Here is a 20011-nt window from a genome sequence, read left to right as displayed (position 1 = left end):
TTGGACATTCCAACAGTACTCAGCATCATCGCACTCAGCACGCGCCACCCATGAATGGTTACAAAATGAGCATCCTTGCTTCATTTCCAGCGCACAATGGCCACCAAAGTCTCGGGATACCAATCCGTTGGACTATTGTGTCTGGAGTATTTTGGAAAGCAAGGTTGGAACTAAAAAATACCAAAGTGTCGGTTACCTCAAGCAAGCACTTCGCCGGAATGGAGCCAAAATACTGAAGAGCAACATTCGGGCAGCGTGTGACGGTTTCATTGGCCGTTTGAAGGCCATAATTCGTGGCAAAGGTGACCAATTTGAACAAATCTAAGCTTATTCTAAAATTTAATGCTATTTCCGACATTTTTTGGTTTCATTTAATAAAATTAAAAAAAATTAAAAATTATGGCGTTCGACTTTGTTGCAGTACTTTTTATTTCACCCTGTTTATGGGAGCTATAGCTATATCTGAATCAATTTTTACCACATTTCACATGTTTTTAGGCTCAATTTGGTCGAAAGTTCCAAATTCCATTCTATTCTGGCTAATATTACATGTTTCGATAAAATTTGGGAAATGCATTTCTGCGCTGTATTTGATACATTTCCCCAAATATTGTTGTTACAGAGAGCATATTACGGCTGTGTAGGACAAACATATTATATTGGATGAATAATATATATGTGAGCTATAACTATATCTGAACCGATTTCAATCAAATTTGGGATACTTATTTCCAGGCTTATTTTGGTCGTATATGCAAAACTCCATACTATTTGTGGTGATATTATACGTTTGGTGCACAATAAAAGGGAATTAGGACGAAGATATATATGGGAGCTATATCTTAATTTTGGCCGATTATCTCCAATTTTAATAGGGTTCGTCCTTGGGTCAGACAAATAACTTGGGCAAAATTTCATCTGGATCGGCCAATAAATGCGACCCGTACTTTGTTTACAAAAATACATGGACAGAGAGACAGACAGACTGACGTACGGACATCTAAAAAACGACTCAGAATGTGATTCTATGCAGATAATGAAAAGGAACTATGGGCCTATCACCTTTCCTTTTGCCTGCACAAAGACAATACCCTGACCACCTTGTGGTGTAGGGTATAAAAATCATGATTTTTATGAAGCCACAAAATTGATCACTCCTTCCATTGATATTTAAAAACAATTGAATTGATTGTTTTTAAATATCAACGGAAGGAGTGTCCATTTAAAATTTGGCAGTCTTTGAGTTCGTTCGTTTTTAATGCGATTTATGATTTTTTTAGAAAGACAATTAAATTTATTGAACAAAACATTTTTATATGAAAATGACAGCAATCGAATATTTTATTGCAGTTCAAATTGAAGAATATGTGATAATTCATTTTCAACAGTTCGAATAACATAACAACTTGTCCGCTGATAATACATACTTATGTTTTGTATTCAAAACAAAACAGCCGATGATTATTCATGGAGGAAACAAGAGACGGAATAAAAATGATGCAATTCACAAAGAATATCCTTTGTTTGAGTGTGTGTGTGTGTGTGTGCTTGCAAATGTGTGTTTTCGTTTACGACTGAAAGAGATGCTTTTGAGAATAAAAATCCTTAAGAACATCCATCCGTTTCCTCATACATCCTTGATGGAGCCAAACAATTGCAGATAAACCACCTGTTTGTTAACAAACGTAACCTCACTGTAATCGCCATTAATATTTCCACTACACACTCTGCTTGCTGGCTGCCGTACCGAGTACATGGTGCGAGATACCAACAGGCTGTAGATAACGATGATACCGATGAAGTATATCTGTAATGAGTAGACGTAACATAATACACCACGCCACGACCATTGTAACATAGGACAGAATGGAATTGTAGGAGAAAAACATTGGGGAAACAGGGAAACATTTTTTGTCCATTTTGGGAGTTCGACACAGCTGGGTTTTAAGATACGAATGTATTTTACTCTTTCAACTTCCTGCATCCTTTAAATTTTCATATTTTTTTTATTATGTCCTCCTGGTTACAACGGCAAAATGTGGTTACGTCCCAATGTCACACCTCCCGGAAAATAGACAGATGTGAATTTACAATTAGGATAAACATGTGCAGCTTTGCTTCATGCTGAAGACGGACTAATGAACCAGTCAAGAGAAAGGCGCGCGTAAGGGAGAAATGTCAAAAATGTATTGATTTTCCTCCACACACGCACAAATCTCGCTCCGACAATGGACAGACCTGCGCAGTACAAACCTATCTGGTCCGCTACCACTGTTAGTGTGCATACCAAGCAACCAACCATCGAGTCACAATGACGAACGACCCATAGTTAGTTGTGGCAACCCAAACAGTATTTCAGATAAATTCTCAACACAGACAATAGTAAAGGAAAATAAATTTTCCCTAAAAAAAAACACAGAAGAAAAACCAAAGAAAATTTAGAATATTTTCCCATGTAAAATTAAATAAATTTAAGAAGAAAACAATTAAAGCAAAGTAAACGAAAATTGTGCTGGCGATGATTTAAGAAAAGGACACAATTGAAAACTTCAATTAGAAAAGGAAAAAGGAAGTTGTTAAACCTTGAATTTCCAAAAAGTGGGTACATTTTTTCTACAAGTTGAGTCATACTTACTGCAAAGCAAACATATGTGACATTCAGCGGAGCAGAAGGATAAATATACACACACCAGTGGCAGCAGCAGTACCATCCAAGCAATTGAAAAATGCAGAAAATTCAAATCAAGTTGGACAAAATGCTGAATTGAAATTTAAAGACGACGACGAAATATAAGTTTTACTCCGATAAACAAATTCGCAAAGAAAATTACTGTGGTTTGTGTGTGTGTAATACATAGACACACAAACACAAACAAGAGACAGGAACAATAGCATCGGCAGCAGTATGGAGGACCTGTTTCTATTGATAATAAAAGAGTCGACGGGAACAAAGCACAATGCCCTGCGACAAACTGCACAAATTGCCTATGGTAAGACAATGGAACAACTTCATGTTCCTTTTTTTCTTTTTTTAATTTTTTTTAATCAATTTTCGATTCCAGACAAATTATATCGCCAACATGGCATACACAGGGATCCATCACATGAACTGCGTTCGGTGTGCTTTACAGCCCTACAAATGGCTCTGGATACCAAACGTCCAAAGTTTGTGACAATGGGTCTAAATGGATTGCATGTAAGTGATGTCTTGGTTGGGTGTGAGGGTGAACCTATCATCAATTGATGAACGAACGAAGAAAAGCCTCCATAGTTTGTTGAAGTACTTATGCGTGTCCCAAGATCCTTATAGGGTCACATGCATTGGGCATTTGTTCGAGCGTTTGTGTGTGCGTGTGTGTGTGTGGGTGAATGTGTGCACGACAGCCAGTTTTTTTGTGGGCTTTTAAAGTACATGGTCATACATATGTATATTACGATAGGGAGTCATCATCGTCATCATATCGATTCAAGATGTTGTCAGTACGTGACATCCTTACCAAAAAGGTTTGGATTTTGACTTTTTTCACTTCATGTACATTAGGATGGATGGCAAACGTTTATACATACAGATATATTCAATATATATATATATTCAAACCCTGCAACAAAACGGGAAGGTTAAGATCAAAATGATTCGTATATTAAAAAGGGTTAATTTCTACTTACAATCTGGTATATACTCGGTGGTGATCTCATCCAAATCAATTGAAAAAATGCTGATGCTTCTGGTAGTTCGTATAAAAAAAGTTTCCAATAGTTACAAGTTTGAAGTTTCAAATATATAATTTTGAGATATACAGGGTGAGAAAAAAAACTGCAACAAAGTCAAATGCCATAATTTTACATTTTATTGAATGAAAGCAAAAAATGTCGGAAATAGCATCAAATTTTTGAATAAGTTTTGATTTGTTCAGATTTGGATATAGCTCCCATATCTATAACTTCATCCGATTTGCCTTTTATTGTTCACCAAAACGTGTAATATTAGACTAAATGGGATGGAATTTGGAACCTCCGACAAATTGATCCTAGATACATGTATGTCAAATTTGGTGGAAATTGATTCAGATATAGCTATAGCAGTGTGAGATAAAAAAACTTCAACAAAGTCAAACGTCATAATTTTTATATTTTTTTTTAATCTTATTGAATGGAAGCAAAAAATGTCGGAAATAGCATCAAATTTAGAATAAGTTTTGCTTTGTTCTAATTGGTCACCTTTGGCACGAATTATGGCCTTCAAACGGCCAATGAAACCGTAACACGCTGCCTGAATGTTGCTCTACGGTATTTTGGCCCATTCCCGGCGAAGCGCTTGCTTGAGGTGATCGACAGTTTGGTCTTTTTTAGTGCCAACCTTGCTTTTCCAAAATACTCCAGACACAATAGTACAACGGATTGGTATCCGGAGATTTTGGTGGCCATTGTGTGTTGGAAATGAAGCGTGGAACCTCATTTTGTAATCATTCTGGGGTGGCGCGTGCTGAGTGCGATGTTGCGGAGTCCTGTTGGAATGTCCAAGGTCTGCGGCCAAAATGTTTGCGTGCCTAAGGCTTTAATACACCCTCCAGAATATGTTCGCGATAATATTCGGCATTTATTCTGATGCCACGCTCCACTAATACGAGCGGAGAGCCACCATCGGCTGTTATGGCGACCCACACCATCACCATGGCCGGCACTTAAGTTATGGTGGCCAACCGAAGGTGCACATTTTTAGCTGACCTCTTTGGCAAGTAAACACGATCATTTTGTTTGTTTACAAACTGCTGGATAACGAATGTTTTCTCATCGGAGAAAACCAAATTCGGCAGTTCACCACTTTCGGCCTTCTTGCACTTTTTAGAATTTCAATGGCTTTACCCCGAGCTCATTTTGTCAATATTTGCCGAATGGAATATTGCGATATGTTCAGCTCACGAGCCATTTTCGGCCACTGCGACGAGGGTTTCGATCAAGTCACTTCTTTACTTTTCGAAACATTTTTGCTGATGTTGCTGTTTTCTTCCGTCTACATCTTTGACATTGGGCTACGCTACCAGTATCGCGGTAACGAGCGATGGTACGAGACACAAAAGATTTATTCACATTTAAATGCTGGAGTGCTCTAACGATAGCCACTTGTGGCTTTTCAGCTAAATATAAAGAAATCAAACTATCACGCTTGAATTCCACCACGAATAACTTTTTTTCTGGAAAATTCTCACCAAAATTCTTTTGCACGCTTGAAAACAATATAATGAGCTGTCACTGGAATAATTTTAACAGCTGTCGGACGAGCGGCTTAGAAATGACAGCAGTCTGAGTTTTTTCATCTCACCCTGTATATCTTCGTCCGATTTGTTTTTTATTGTGCACCAAACGTGTAATATCAGCACGAATGGGATGGAATTTGGTACTCACTATCAAATTGAGTTTAGAAACAAGTATGTAAAATTTTGAGAAAATCGGTTCAGATATAGCTATAGCTCTCATATATATTGTTCATCCGATATGTTTTGTTTTGCCCTCCGCAGCCGTAATATGCACTCTGTAACAAGGATATTTGGGAAAATACTGCTCAGAAATGCTTTTGCTAAATTTTATCGAGATCGGTTCAGATTTGGATATATCTCCCTTTGGATATATCTTCGTTCGACAGGGCGCACTCTAGCATCTCTTCCCCCATTGCATTTCCTCTACTAAAACTTATCCATCGTTTTTGTCCCTTCAACAGAGAATAATCAAAGATGAACGATTCTACATTGGACTGGAACCGGAAGATGATTCCGTTTGGTTACCCTCACAACTGCTAAGAGCAACATCCGGCATCTTACCCACAAACAATAACGAGGACACTGTCGTCAATGTGTTGCGGCTATTCCTGGCAATGGCATGTTCCCCCGCATGCACCCTGAATGGCAGGCTATTAATTGAAATTCTATCGCGCTGTGGCGAATGTTGGGAACTGGGTTCGAGGGCAATAAAAGCAGCCTCACTGGCAGCAGCATCCCAATGTCTGAGAACATTTTGCACATTCCTCATCGAAGAGGCCGAGGATGTAAAGAAAACTGCACCAGCTGGACTGATGACCCAGACACAGGCCACGGCTGTGTACAACGAAGTAATACCCGTAATGCAATGGCTCTGCAGTCGTTTGGTCGAGCCAAATGTGAACAATTCGCCCAACAAGAAAGTGGAGAACACCTGCACCTTGTATTTGACTGAATGTATTTTGACGCTGACATCATCGTTGCCGCGTAATGTCTATGCCAATCCGCATTTTACTTCGTTTTTATGGCAGAAGTTTTGTCCAACACTGGCAGCGGCCTTGGGTTCACCGGGTCGAGTGAATCTGGATAAGAAATTTACCTACAAGTAAGAAAAATGGCTAATTAGAAGGGGTATTTTTCAGATTAACAATGTTTTTTACCTCTGTAGGGATGCTCTTCACATTATAGAGAACGAGGCCAGGGGTTTCTTTACGGGACCTGGCCTGGATGGTGCCCAGGCCCGTTGTGTTTATCTCACGGGTATACAACTGCTGCGCATTGCCGGTTCCCATGGCTCGTTAAGACCCATGTTGGAGGCCTTGTTTCATCGCATGTTACTCTTGCCCACACCGCAAAATCGCACCGAACCTCTGAAGTGTGTTAGGGAAATCTTTAAAAGTCCCGAACGATTAATCGATCTAGCTGTTATTCTATATGCCGACAAAACAACTCCCACGGGATGTAGCGACGAGATGGCTCTGTTCAGATTGTAAGTGGTATTCTTGTGGGACTATTGGTCCTGGAACTAATTATTGTTTCTATCTCTGTCTCTCTGCAGGATGATTGATGCCATGGAAGAGTGTGCCTATGGCACTGGCAGCGGCAATGGGACTGGGTTTGTTGTTGAGGCCAGCCTTCAGGCCAGTGTTGAGTGCATGGTGGCGTTGTTGCAAAGTCTGCAGGTATTGTGCACCGGCGAAATCAACGAGACAATTATTAGCGATCAAATTGTCAATGTGGTCAACGGTCGCTACGGCCAGTTGAAAGATGCCGATTATACGGGGCCGCTGACCTATCAATCGATGGCCCGCTTGCCACCCTCGTATCGCGATGCTGTGGTCGAATTTCGCCAGAGTGTTTATGAAGCCTCGTCGGGGTCGGAAAGTGATGGCGACCAACATGTGGAAAATGATGTGGTCTCAAATGGTTCGGGCGATACCGAAGGGCCCGAAGAGGAGGAACATTCCACCTCGAGCGATGAAGCTTCGCGGGGTGAATTGAATCGTTGGCCGTACACGAACTTGGAGGTGCCCGTGTTTCCCATACGTTCCGATGTGGATGCCGACCGGCAACATGCACGTGACTTTGCCAAGGCGTTGTGTGTCGATTTGGTGCCCAAGCTGGCCAGGCTCAGATCGTGCATTGAGGTCGATGAGGCAATGCAAGAGTTTGCCTCGGCAGTGTGTCAGGAGAACAGTGCAAATATTTCCGACTTTGACTACAACTTCACCATCATCAATGCCGATGGCATATACTTGGCAATTTACTCAGCCCTGCTGCTCAGCTGGCAGCTCAAGAAGGCCGGCTACTATGCCGATATGCAGAAGGAGATCATGATACCCACGTCGGAGCAACAGTTTGTAACTTCGGTCCAGAATACTGGAGTCCTTGTCTACCTGTCGTCGGCTTGGCTCTGCGAACTCTATCAGAGCGTTTTGGTGTCCAATCTGCTGGAGTCATTGGATAGGAACGATCAAGATTCACGCTGTGCCTTGATTGATATGCTATGCGATGCCGGAGGTCTGGGTCCCACACAAATGATGTGCGAATGGCAACGCCTGCAAACGGCCAATGTCAAATACACCGATGATGAACAGTCCAGTGCCCGTCGTGAGGCTGCCAAGAAACTAAGCAGACGCTTGCTCACCTGCTGCTGGGATTCCATGGTGATGGTCTTGAGTTCGGGTCTGGGCGACTTGCCCAGCTCCAGTTCAAGTAAATTTGTGGCACTCTCGAAGAGGACATTACGTGTGAAGAGTAAAAGTACCAAGTCCAATGGAGAGGCTTTGTATGCCATGTGTCTGGATGGTTTGCATTCGGTAAGAAAACACTGAGGGTGAATTTTTTTTTTCAGAAATTGATTCCACTTTTCCATTCCCTCTGCAGGCAGCTACTTTAAGCAATAACTTGAACTTGCAACATTTGGCTGGAAAAATCCTAAATTTATTGGCATCAAATGTTTGCCAGACCACCGGACCACGTATTTCCGCCAGCCAGGCAATGTCAATGGATGTGGTGCTCAGCGGTGGCCTGAACTTGGGTTCCTATAGTCCCGATTGTTGGCAGTCCATATTTGCGGTGTGCCGACATGTCAGCCAGCTGGAACATGAAATGTTTAGCATGAGAAATCCTTCGGTTCCCTCCTCCTCCTCGCCGAATGCCAATCGAGACATAGAGACCGGAGAAAAGTTGCAGTGCAATGGCGGGCCAAATGACAAACTCAATTTGGCCTCCATACCCATTGATGATGATGAGACGTGGTAAGTGTGAGGATGCCAGAAAAATTGTCGAAAAGAGTGTTACTAAATATCTCCCCCAATCCCTTACAGCGTTGATGTCTACAGCTTCCTGCAAGCCCCTCTGCAGAGTCCCAACACAAATATCACCTCCATTCTGAAAGTGTATTCGGGCACCAATGAAACGGTGCTGCTGAGTCCAAATGACACCACAAAGGTTTTGTGCGGCCTGTCGCACCAGGCCGAGAATTTGTTCAGCGATGCTGCAGAACGTCTGAGTCTGCCTTCGCTGTGTCAATTTCTCAAGAACTTGTGTCGAGCTTCCCGGGAACAGCTGTACAAGAATACTGCGGCTCGTAAAGGTGGCAGTCGCGTTTGGTGGCCCAGTAAGGGATGGCGCAAACATGACTCTCTGCCCATGTCCTTGCTATTGCATCGTATTGGAGATGTTACCCTGAAAGTGTTTCGCAGCCCCAGGCCGTTGTTGCACATTCTGAAGGTGTGGGCCATAACGGGACCCCATCTAATGGACACAGCCTGTCATCGCGATAGGGTGATATCGAAACGAGCCATTGAGTACATACACGACATAGTGACGGCCCTGTTGGTGGAACAATCAGAGTTGCCATATTTTCATTTCAATGAAGCCCTGCTAAAGCCATTTGAGAATCTACTCAGCATGGACAATTGTGATTCGGATGTACAGGATCAAATTGTGGCATGCCTCTATGAAATTGTGGAGGCCCATCGCACCGAAATCCGTTCCGGCTGGCGTCCACTTTTCGGCACGCTACGCAATGCACGCTCCCGGATGCTAAGCACCAGTAACATAATCGATATTTTCCGGGTGTTTTTGGACTCGGATAATACCTTGGTCTTTGCCAATGCTGGCTTGGATTGTATTTTGTGTTTGCTCTCCTTCCTGGAAGTGCCAGGCAGTGGAAATGGCAACAGCAGCAGCACCAATAGCAATGGCAACGGAAGCAGCAATGCCACCGACATCAGTGAGGAAACCAACTTTAGACCAACCGAGTTTCTGCACGAAACCCTACGCTTCCTGGAGCGTTGCTCCTCCATACTGGGCTTCATGTACAACATGCCCAAGTGTCCGAATTTCCACTCGACCTACAAGATTAAGGGCATCTCCTACACACACATCATCGATGCCAACATTCCCAATTCCATGGAGAACTTCACCTACTTCGGCAACGACTATTTGCAGACCAAGAATGAGCAGCACATGATCTCCTATCGATCGCTGCACATTGACAAGGAGAACATTGTAAAGATTGATGAAATGGACAAGCCGTCCGGTGTGCTGAAGGTGTGGTTCCTGCTGCTGGATGGTCTAACCAACTCGCTCATTGTGTGTCCCTATTCACACCAGGCCCCGATTCTGCAGACCATTTTCAAACACTTCAAGAATCTGCTAAGCAATCCTGGCATAGAATTCGGTTTCTACTGCATCAATCACCTGCTGATACCCATGATCCAGGACTGGCTGAGATACATCAACAAGACGGGCACCTCCTGGCAGCTGGTTGAGAAGAACTTTAAGCATTGCTGTTGCATGACCACAGATCTGGTGGTGGACTTCATAAAAATGTCCGTGCCCGAGGTACAGAAACAAGCATCCAACACCCGGACAAGGGTGACACAAATTGTCCAGCCCAGTGACAATTCATATTCGAAACTCAAATTTGTCACAGAGCCTTTGGAGGATAGGAATCATGCGCAAACGGACTATAACAATTCGACGACAAACGATGAAAGCTCCTCCTCCAACTCGGAGACCAAAGAGTCGCTGACAAAGGTATCAAATTCGGCCACGCTGGCCCTGAAGCAATTGTTGCTCGTGCTCATCGAATGTGCTGCCCAGGTGCAGGAAACTGTGGCACGGGTAGGTGTTTCATGCCTCAAACACGTCATACTCTCCACCGGCACCCTCTTCAATGAATACCAATGGATGATTGCCTGTTCGGCCATACACAGAGCCTGCACCGTGACCATAGCTCCGTTGAGACAGCTCTCCTTTGCTTTCCATGAAAAGTCCAACAGCTTTTACGGGGACTGTGCCAATGTCAAGGTGGCCGCCAGACGTGACAGTACCGTGGAAGAATTGACTCGTATCTACTCATTGGCTCAACAGGTCTTTTTGTCGGACAATCAAAGGGAACCGGCATCGGCGAAACCCAGTAGCCATCTGGACAAACATTTAACCGATGACCGCAGCTACTCCTTCCTACTCTATCCTCAGAACAATGGCTTCAATTCGAATTTGGACAACTTTGTCATACGGATACCCTTCAAGACACTGGTGGTGGGCCTGTTGGCCAATCAAATGCTACTGCAACTGGTGGCCAAGTTGCTGCTGTCCCGTCTGAAATGTGTTCCTCAGGCCGTGTCCACGTGTATTTTCGACAACTACACCACGGCCAGCCAACAGACCTATGACTATGACCTGGACTTTCGCTCAAAAGAAATATTACTACGTTGCTGTCTGCAGTTCCTAACGAGCGCTTTGGAGTTTGACTCGCGACCCGGCCTGAAATTCCTAATGCAGAAGGTGGCCAACATTGAGTACGCCGCCAATTTGTACAAACAAATGACCTCCTCCTGGATGATTTACTACATTGCTCTGGTCGATTCCTATCTAAATGACATTGTTATCTACAACTTGGGACCGGAGGATCTGAACTTCATACTGGAATCGTGTTCCAGGCTCAACACCACCAAAGTCAAGAAAAAGGAGAACTTTGTGCGCTACCTATTCTGCCTGCAGGATGCATGGAATTTGGTTTGTGAGCTGTATCTGAGCAATTCGACACTGCATGACATTGAGAATGGACGTCTGCGCAACTCCGATACAGAACTGAAACATTTGGCATCTGGGTCCAGCAGCAGACCCATCAAGTCCATGTGCATAACAATAAATGGCAACTTTGAGAATGGCAACGGCTCGAGTTTTTCCGAGACCACAGACTATTCGCCGAACAAATTCAATCAAATAGCCGAGGAGGAGAGCATTACCATGACCACATTAATCAGTGAATTCCAGCCGAAGAGTCGCAACAATCCGTTCGACACGAATCGTCCACAAAAAGCCGAAACAGAATCGATTTCTCCGGAAATTGAACAGCAACGGGCCACCAGTATCCTCAAGGACTCCAACTACAAAAGGGCAGCCCTCGCCCAACTGGTTGTGGCCTCAATGGAGCTGTTGCGCTCACTGCCCGCAGAGGCGGAGAGCAACCTACGTCTGCTGATGACACCAACAATACGGGAGGCCTTCCGTCTGGTCCAGTTACAGGGTAACGAACTAAAAGTTAATCAATTTTAGGTTTTGTTTGTTGAGTTTTATTTTGATTTGTAAGTAAGAGCCGTAAGCACCGAACCCGTGTTGGCGACCGACATTCGGTGCCAAGGCTGTGCTTTTTGATGACAATTGTAAAGAGTTTATCTGCAAGTCCTCTGACCTCTAACCTCAAATCCCTATGACGATAAGTGAAAAAGAAAAAAAAGCTAAAGCATTCCCCCTGCTCCACTCCGGTTTTTTTACAAAAATTACATGTCATTTGTCATCAGCCGTTAAAAGAAAAATGGAAAAACCAAAAGAAAATATCTACTATCTCTGCAATTCCCTCCATATACCCCCACCATATTTTACACGATGTTACCAAAAAAGACAAAATTTAAAATAACACAAATTATTGGAATTAATTTCAAGTGGCTCGGTGTGGTAAAGAGTAATTTTTTATTGAGGCGATTCTTGTTATTGTTATACCCTCAACCACACGGCTACAGAGGGTATAAATCATTTGATACGGCCAAAACGTGTCTCATCGAAATAACGGTTTTAGACACTAGGTATCATGGATCAAATCCGTTTCAGGACATTTGGGGTCGATCTAGCATCGTATTGGAGTCAATTGTACATCGTAATATTATTGTCAAACTTACATCGACTTCGGAGGTGGTTAATATCGGTCCTCTTCTTCCGCTACCTCCGCCACAAAATGTCATTATTTTCAAAGAAAATAATTTACTGCACAGACAGGGAAAGGATAATCCGATTTTGTTCCAACTTTGCAAACCCTAGTATTTGCATCACTGCTAGGTCGGGTTCAAAAATTGACAATATCGGTCCACTCCATCAAGTACCTCCCCCACAAAGGGTCAAAATTTGTAATAATTATAAGTCTTATAAAATGTGATGCAAGAGTCCGATTGTCTTCAAATTACACACATCACAATATTTTGGATAATCCAAGGTCTGGTGTGAATATGGAATATATCGGTCGACTCCTTCTTGAAGCTCCCCCACAAAGGGTCAAAATTTTGAATAATCATTACGATCATAAAATCCAAAATAAGCTCCCGTTTCTGTTCAAATTATAAATATCACAATCTTTTTATTAAACCAAGGTCTGGTGTGAAAATGGGATATATCGGTCCACTCCTTCAAGTACCTCCCCCACAAAGGATCAACATTTTGAATATTCATGTAGCTCATAAAACACGAAATTTACTTCCGATTACATACAGACTTAGTACATCTCAATATTTCCATAAGCACAAGATCTGTTATAAATATGGTAGAGATCGGACCATGCCTTCTGGTACCTCCCCCACAAAGGGTCAAAGTTTTGAATGACCATAACGATCATAAAATTCGAAATAAGCATTCGGTTCTTTTTAAATTACGCAGATCAAAATATTTTTATTAACCCAAGGTGTGGTATGAAGATGGGATATATCGGTCCACTCCTTCAAGTACCTCCCCCACAAAAGTTCAAACTTTTTAGTAGCCATGAAGCTCATAAAACGTGAAATTAACATCCGATTCCATTCAGACTTGGTCCATCTCAATATTTCCATCAACATTTTAAATATGTTATAAAGATGGTAGAGATCGCACCATTTCTTCTCCCAAATAGGGTTTAAGATTTTGAAAAATAAAACGCTCAAATAAATCGAAATCAGCATCCAACTCTCTTAAAATTTCACACATCCAAAGATATGTTGTGAAGAACCCTGGTACTGCGAACTCGTTCTGATACCTCCACACATAGGGTCACAATTTTCAATACTTTTATCTGTCAAAACAAGCCAGCAATTCTTTACAACTTAATATATCTAAATATTTCTAAATTAAAATGGGATATAAATGTTCGATTTTGTTGTAATTTTGTCCATACCAATATTTTTAATCTGTATTAGATGAAGTATGAAAATGGAAATCACGCACATTTCAACGTTTTCTAAAAATTATCACATATCTCATACAAAGGAAGTAGTCGATATAGTCCAAATCTGGCACGTCGCAATATATATATATATCATATTTATTTAGGTCCGATACGAAATGGACAATATTGGCCCATTCTTTCGGAACTTACTCCATAGAGGGTCAACGATTCAAAAAATGACTGACACTTCTTAACTTATGTTAACTTTTCCAGACTATAAAAATTCAAGACTATAAAAATTTCCATTACCAGGGTCTAAATTCTCATTCTTTGATAGGTTGCAATGAAACGTCCTTTCTCCTTTTTTTATATCCATACAACGTAACGTGTTTTATTTATTAATTACGAACAATACAATAACTTTCATAACCTCACTTTTGGAGTTGCTCTCACTAAAGATTTACTTTCTCTCACAACCCGTGTCACATTGCAACTTTATGCATAGGAACTTAGTTTAATTTGCTGTAACATCGTGTTATTCGCGCATAATAATATTTATACATATATAAAATACATACAACATATACATACATATTACATATATACAATAAATACTAATGCATAAATACAAATTATAACTACTACTATTATATATACAGTACGGAACGATTGATTGCAACAACAAGAACTACTACTGTATACATAAAAATCATAGCCGCCCATTACCGCCTAAAATTAGACTATTTTTTTAAAAAAGTACTATTTATCATGATTATTGTCATACGGTCATTATTATTATTATTATCATTAATAATACTATTTATTATTGGCTTTCAAAAAGCATTTCTATATACCTACATACATACATGTGTTTCTGTTATTATCTTTGGATATGTGCGTATCCAAAATACATATATACATATACTAAGTACATACATACAAACAGTGTATGTAAGAGTGTACAACAACAAACTAATCGTACTCCATAATTGTACCTATCTACATAAATAAATACATATGCTACTTACCATGATCAATCACATCAAATTACATAACATTACCGCTTTCATCGCAAATTGAACGCTCTCTCTCTCTCTATTTTTATCGATATCAGCTAATATCTGCCTCTTATCACAAACATGCTGCAAACATACGACGACGACATACATATTTACTCTCAGTATTAAATTATCATTCATTCTGTAACTCTCTCTCTGTAACTCATTCTTTGAGTTGATTCCCGTTCCAAAAAAAACTAATAACAATAAATGTGTAAACACAATATGTAAAATGTTCTCTCTCTAAATCTTATTCTCTCTCTGACTGTTTTGGATGAAATAATTGGAAGAAAAGTCACTCAAAGTAAAAACTCAACAGCAACAACAGATATCAACAATTACCGTTAACAAAAAGAAACAAAAAAAGCAAGAACAACCAACATTTATTAATTCTATTGCACCAGTAACAACAAAAACAACAACAATAGCATAGTTCACGATTCAATGCTCGTTAGGTGTCAAAAATAAAAAAACATCATCCTTTGTGACTCATTGTCCCTTCGGTCATTCCATTGCCCATTGTTAAGTGATACTCCCGGTTTCTATTGCTCTAATCCAGTCCAGCAATGAGTCCTGAACTTCGCTAATGTGTTTTGCTATGTCTACATGAGTGTTGGTGTGTATTTTTATCATAAAATTTAGCTCAGAAATCGTAAGTCCAATAAGAACTAGACACTAACAAAAATATTTTAAACAAAACTTTTTAGACACAAATGAAATTGAAAGATCGAACTAGACTCCTCCGATCGAATGGGTTTAAAACTGTAAGACCTTATTAAGTATAACAATTAAAAAACCAGCTAATCGCCGGTCCGAACTTTTTATACCCTCCACTATTTGGAAGAAACTTAAATTAAAAAAAAAATCGACGAAAAATGCCGCTCAAATGAAATCCGTTATATGGGGGCTATACGAAGACGTATAGCCGAAATTTGAAACAATTCCGGTAAATAACGTCGCAAAAATCATCAAAAATTGAGAGGAACCGTTATATAGGGGATATATGATATCGTGGACCTATATAGACAATTCTCTTCCAGGGGGTAATGTACTCACAAGAACAAAAGATTGATCTGTGTAAAATTTTTGCTTCCAATCTATATTCGTTTTGACTCTAGCGTGATTACAACAGACGGAATCGTCCCAGCATTTTATGGTGATCAAGAATGTATACACTTTGTTCTGCCTACAATTATTATTTCGATGAGTTACAAACGGAATGACGATCTTAATATACCCTCCATAGTATGTATGGTGTTGGGTATAAAAATGTTCGGAATCATCCACGTTTTGGTTTAGCCCTCATTATGTGGTTCCTTCCGATATTAGCTATTTTCCCCGTGTTTTCAAACGAAATTGCCTATAATTTGGTCCCGTTTTGGGGAAGCCCTCATTTTACAGTACCATCCTATTTCAGGCATTAATCCACATGTTGTGTTTCGAGCCGAAAATCAGAATTATGAGGGTTTTAAAAACAGTTTATAGTCGTATTGATATTTAGGTCTATTAGAACGCAATTAAATCCTTGTAGTTATTCGAATATTTCCGAATATATTTTGGCTTGTTCGAACTTAAAGCATATTCACCATGTTTTAAATTTCAAAGTCTTATGGTAAAGGAGAGTTAACGTAGTTATAAACAATAAGAATATTGAAATATAGACGGCGTTAAATGTTGGTAGAACATGTAATTTTACGATCTTTCCCGTCGGAATGATATCATTTGTCAGTAAACCACCTATGATCTTACTTGGTTTTTTGCGATTACTGATATAAATTATAAAAAAAAACACCAACGCTCGTATATAGATATATAAAAATTATTATTTACCTTTTATAAAAAAAAAGTCAAAACAAAATTAAGACATTATATTTTTTGAAAAATGATGGCATGTCTATTCCTCGAGTACGACAATCCTTACTAAGTGGTTAACACATAACAAATATACAATGTAACTCTCTCCCGGTCATAAAAGATAATTAAAAAACAACAAAATTAGATGAATAAATTTCTACTTTAGAACTGAGTACTATAACTATAAGTATAGCTTCAGAATATGTTTAGAAAAAAAGAAACTTATTTTAGATAATTGTAATGATTGACGACTGGGAGCGTGTACGGTTAACCACGAATGCACACCTATTTACAAATTAACACACACACACAAATACACTCAGCAGGGTGTCTCAATCTTAATTTCCCCCCTATACAGATTCCTATTTTAACTCTTCAACCTAGTAGAGAGAATATCTATCCATATTTACACTTTATTTCAATTCAGTACTAATTCCAATCTAGACAAGGAGACCGCAGCCAGATTTTTGATACTCTTTCTACTGATAGGTATCAGTAATCTATTATATTACATACCCAGTAATTCGAAATAGGTTAAGCCAGGGTCGACCAGCATGAGAACAGACGTCCTTGAGAACGTATGGGAGAATTGAGAACGTATGAGAGAATTAAGCCCAGCAAGCATTTTTAGGTGAGTTTAATCTTCCTCTCTTCAATGCGTCCTTTGTTATTATACCCTACACCTCAAAGTGGTCAGGGTATTATGTCTTTGAGCATTTGCTTGTAACATGAAAAAGTCCGAATGTCCGTCCGTCTGTCTATGTATTCTTGTGAACAAAATGCAGGTCGCATTTATTATCCCATTGAGATGACATTTTCCAAACAATATTTGTTTGATCCAAGGACGAACCCTATTGAAATTGGTGATCATCGGATCAGATTTTGATATAGCTCCCATATATCTTCAACCGACTTTGGGTTAATTGTGCACCATATTACCCATATGAGTCAAAATGACCTGGATTTTAGTACATCCGACCGAATTCGCTCTAGAAGCAAGTACAACAAACTTGGAGAAAATCAGTACAGATATAGCTATAGCTCCTATATATGTTTCATCCGATTTGGGGTCTAAAATCCCTCACAAGCGTAATATACATTCCACAAGAATGATCTTTGGTACCAGATATCAGATTTGAATATAGCTCTCATATATATCTTCAACCGATTTCCGGTTAATTTTGTAACAAATGGCCAATATCTGCAAAAAACTCCTGAATTTTGGCACAACCGACCGAATTCAGTCTAGAAGCAAATACATCGAATTCGGAGAAAATCGGTTCCGATATAGCCATAGCTACCATATATGGGGTTCGTCCGATTTGGTGTTTATGTCCTTCACATTCGTAATATGCATTCGACACTCACTCCTGAATTTTTGGCACAACCGACCGAATTCAGTCTAGAAAATACAGGAGAGAAACACTTCCGATATAGCTATAGCACCCATACATAGGTTTCGTCCGATTTGATGTTTAAGTCCCTTACATTCGTAATATGCATTCGACAACAATGATATTTGGTACCAGATATCAGATACAGCCCAGAAATACCTCTACCAAATTTTATCAAGATCGGTTCAAATTTAGATATAGCTCCCATACATATCTTCAACCGATTTCGGGTTAATTGTGCACCAAATGGCAAATATCTGTCAAAATGTCCTGAATTTTGGTACATCTGACCTACTTTATCTAATCTGATAAGATTGTTATATCGTTTTCCATCTTCAAATCACTTTTTGGATTCTGATTTGATAAAAAAAAATGCTTGCAGGGAAGATACCAATTAAATAAAAAATCAAAACATTTCTTCTCTCTGTAATACTAACCATGCGAAACACGGGTTATGTGCATGTGTATAGCCGAAAAACTTTGTCACCAATGAAAACCTCTTGTTCGACCCCGAATTTAGATAGAAGTATTTACGTCGCTCTTCGATGGACGATTTATCTACTGTAAACAGGAGTAAATATACAGACACATGAAATGGGAACTTATGTATATTGCTATTCGTTGAAGGTCTCAAAGCTATATTCAAAGATCATGCACAAATGTATACATTCTCTGGCATATTTTCTACAATTCTTCCCCCAAGGATACTGAATATGACACCCACACAACACAAACACACACACATATATACCACAAGGTGTAATCCTTTTGAAATTAAAAACAAAAAGAATCAACCTTCGATTGATCTTAGACGGGTTAATGTAGATCTCTCTAAATCTCGGTCTATCTCTCTTGTCTCGAATTGAGGACAACCAAAAGTAAAACACAAACTAATTTACATGTAAGTGATAGAATTTAGAAAATGAGCTGTAAGCTGGAAATTATAACCTACAAATTAAAAAAATAAAAGAAAAACAGAAATAAAGAAGAGAACAGCAAAACAACAACAGACATCCAAAACATTCGGGATAATGCGAAACAAAAAAAAAAAAAAAATGGAAATCAACAATGTTTTGGTGTAGAAATATTCTTCTTCTACTTCTCCTTTTTGTTACTTTATCTGCGAGATGAAAAGTAAACTAATTAAAACGGAACTATTTATTCGAATTCGACTTGAATATGTGTATGTGAATAATGAATGGGAAAAATGATGAATTAGCGTAAACGGAAAACAAAACAAAAAACTGAAAAACCGAAAAAACAAACAGTATCTCTATTAACTAATAATTATCTTTACTAATAATGAAATATTTATTTATATGTATATGTATACAAAAAAACAACAACAAAAAAAAAGAAAAAAAAAAACAAAACAAGAAATGATAATAAATAATAAAACCGAACAACAACAAAAAATGTCAGTCCAAATATAATTTTTTTTTTTCAAAAAGGATCGATCCTATAATTGATTATATAGTTGGGAGATTTGTTTTGGGTTTTTTCATCATTTGGAGTTTGAACTTTGATCGGTGTTTCCAATAAGGTGAGTAATCGAATTAGAACACGCTGCCAGTAGTAATTTGCTTTTAATGACATTAGATAAGGCAAAAAACAAAACACAAAAGATAATATGACAATTGAAATATTGAGTAGTTGCAATTGAATCATTGATATTGTTCCGACACTTCAGTGTACTTAGTATTAAATCCCTTAAACATTGTTTCTTTTATTTATATGACCAGTTATCATTTTGTTGTAAATTTACTGGTTGTTGTTCTCTTTGGTAGACGTTAAAATGGGTGTTTTGCGATTGTTGCCCAATTATGACAGGTAATTTTTAAATTATTGCTTTTCTTTCAGAGTCCTTGCTTTTCTTTCAGAGTCCTGGTCCATGCTCTTCTGTGTGATCCATCACATAGGAGTCGAGAGCAAAAGTTGACTTCTCGTTGTATGGACTTCGGCCAAACTGCTAAAAATTAACTTATATTTCATACCCCATAGTTGACTTTAAATTTTTATACCCTCAGC

At 39.4% G+C, this 20011-nt stretch overlaps 1 protein-coding gene across 1 annotated transcript; it reads left to right on the top strand.

Annotated features, from left to right (window-relative positions):
• The first annotated feature begins 1638 nt into the window (after positions 1–1638).
• LOC101888371 (brefeldin A-inhibited guanine nucleotide-exchange protein 3) lies at positions 1639–19395 on the top strand. Its single transcript, XM_005186396.4, has 7 exons — positions 1639–2990; positions 3063–3196; positions 5717–6357; positions 6421–6741; positions 6811–8071; positions 8139–8512; positions 8582–19395. The coding sequence occupies exons 1-7, from the start codon at positions 2906–2908 to the stop codon at positions 11826–11828; spliced, it is 6063 nt and encodes a 2020-aa protein (XP_005186453.2). The 5' UTR covers positions 1639–2905; the 3' UTR covers positions 11829–19395.
• Positions 19396–20011: the final 616 nt, after the last annotated feature.

This window comes from Musca domestica, unplaced genomic scaffold, assembly GCF_030504385.1.
Source record: "Musca domestica strain aabys unplaced genomic scaffold, Musca_domestica.polishedcontigs.V.1.1 2, whole genome shotgun sequence".
Classification (NCBI taxonomy): Eukaryota; Metazoa; Arthropoda; class Insecta; order Diptera; family Muscidae; genus Musca; species Musca domestica.
Note: the sequence above shows the minus strand (reverse complement) of the source record. Positions and strands in the feature narration are given on the sequence as shown.

Bases quoted from the DNA above. Each gene is read 5' to 3' on its own strand.
- LOC101888371 (XM_005186396.4), top strand. From the start codon at position 2,906: ATGGAGGACCTGTTTCTATTGATAATAAAAGAGTCGACGGGAACAAAG. The intron at 6,742-6,810 runs GTAAGTGGTATT...GTCTCTCTGCAG, and splicing joins GAGATGGCTCTGTTCAGATT to GATGATTGATGCCATGGAAG. The intron at 8,072-8,138 runs GTAAGAAAACAC...TTCCCTCTGCAG, and splicing joins GTCTGGATGGTTTGCATTCG to GCAGCTACTTTAAGCAATAA.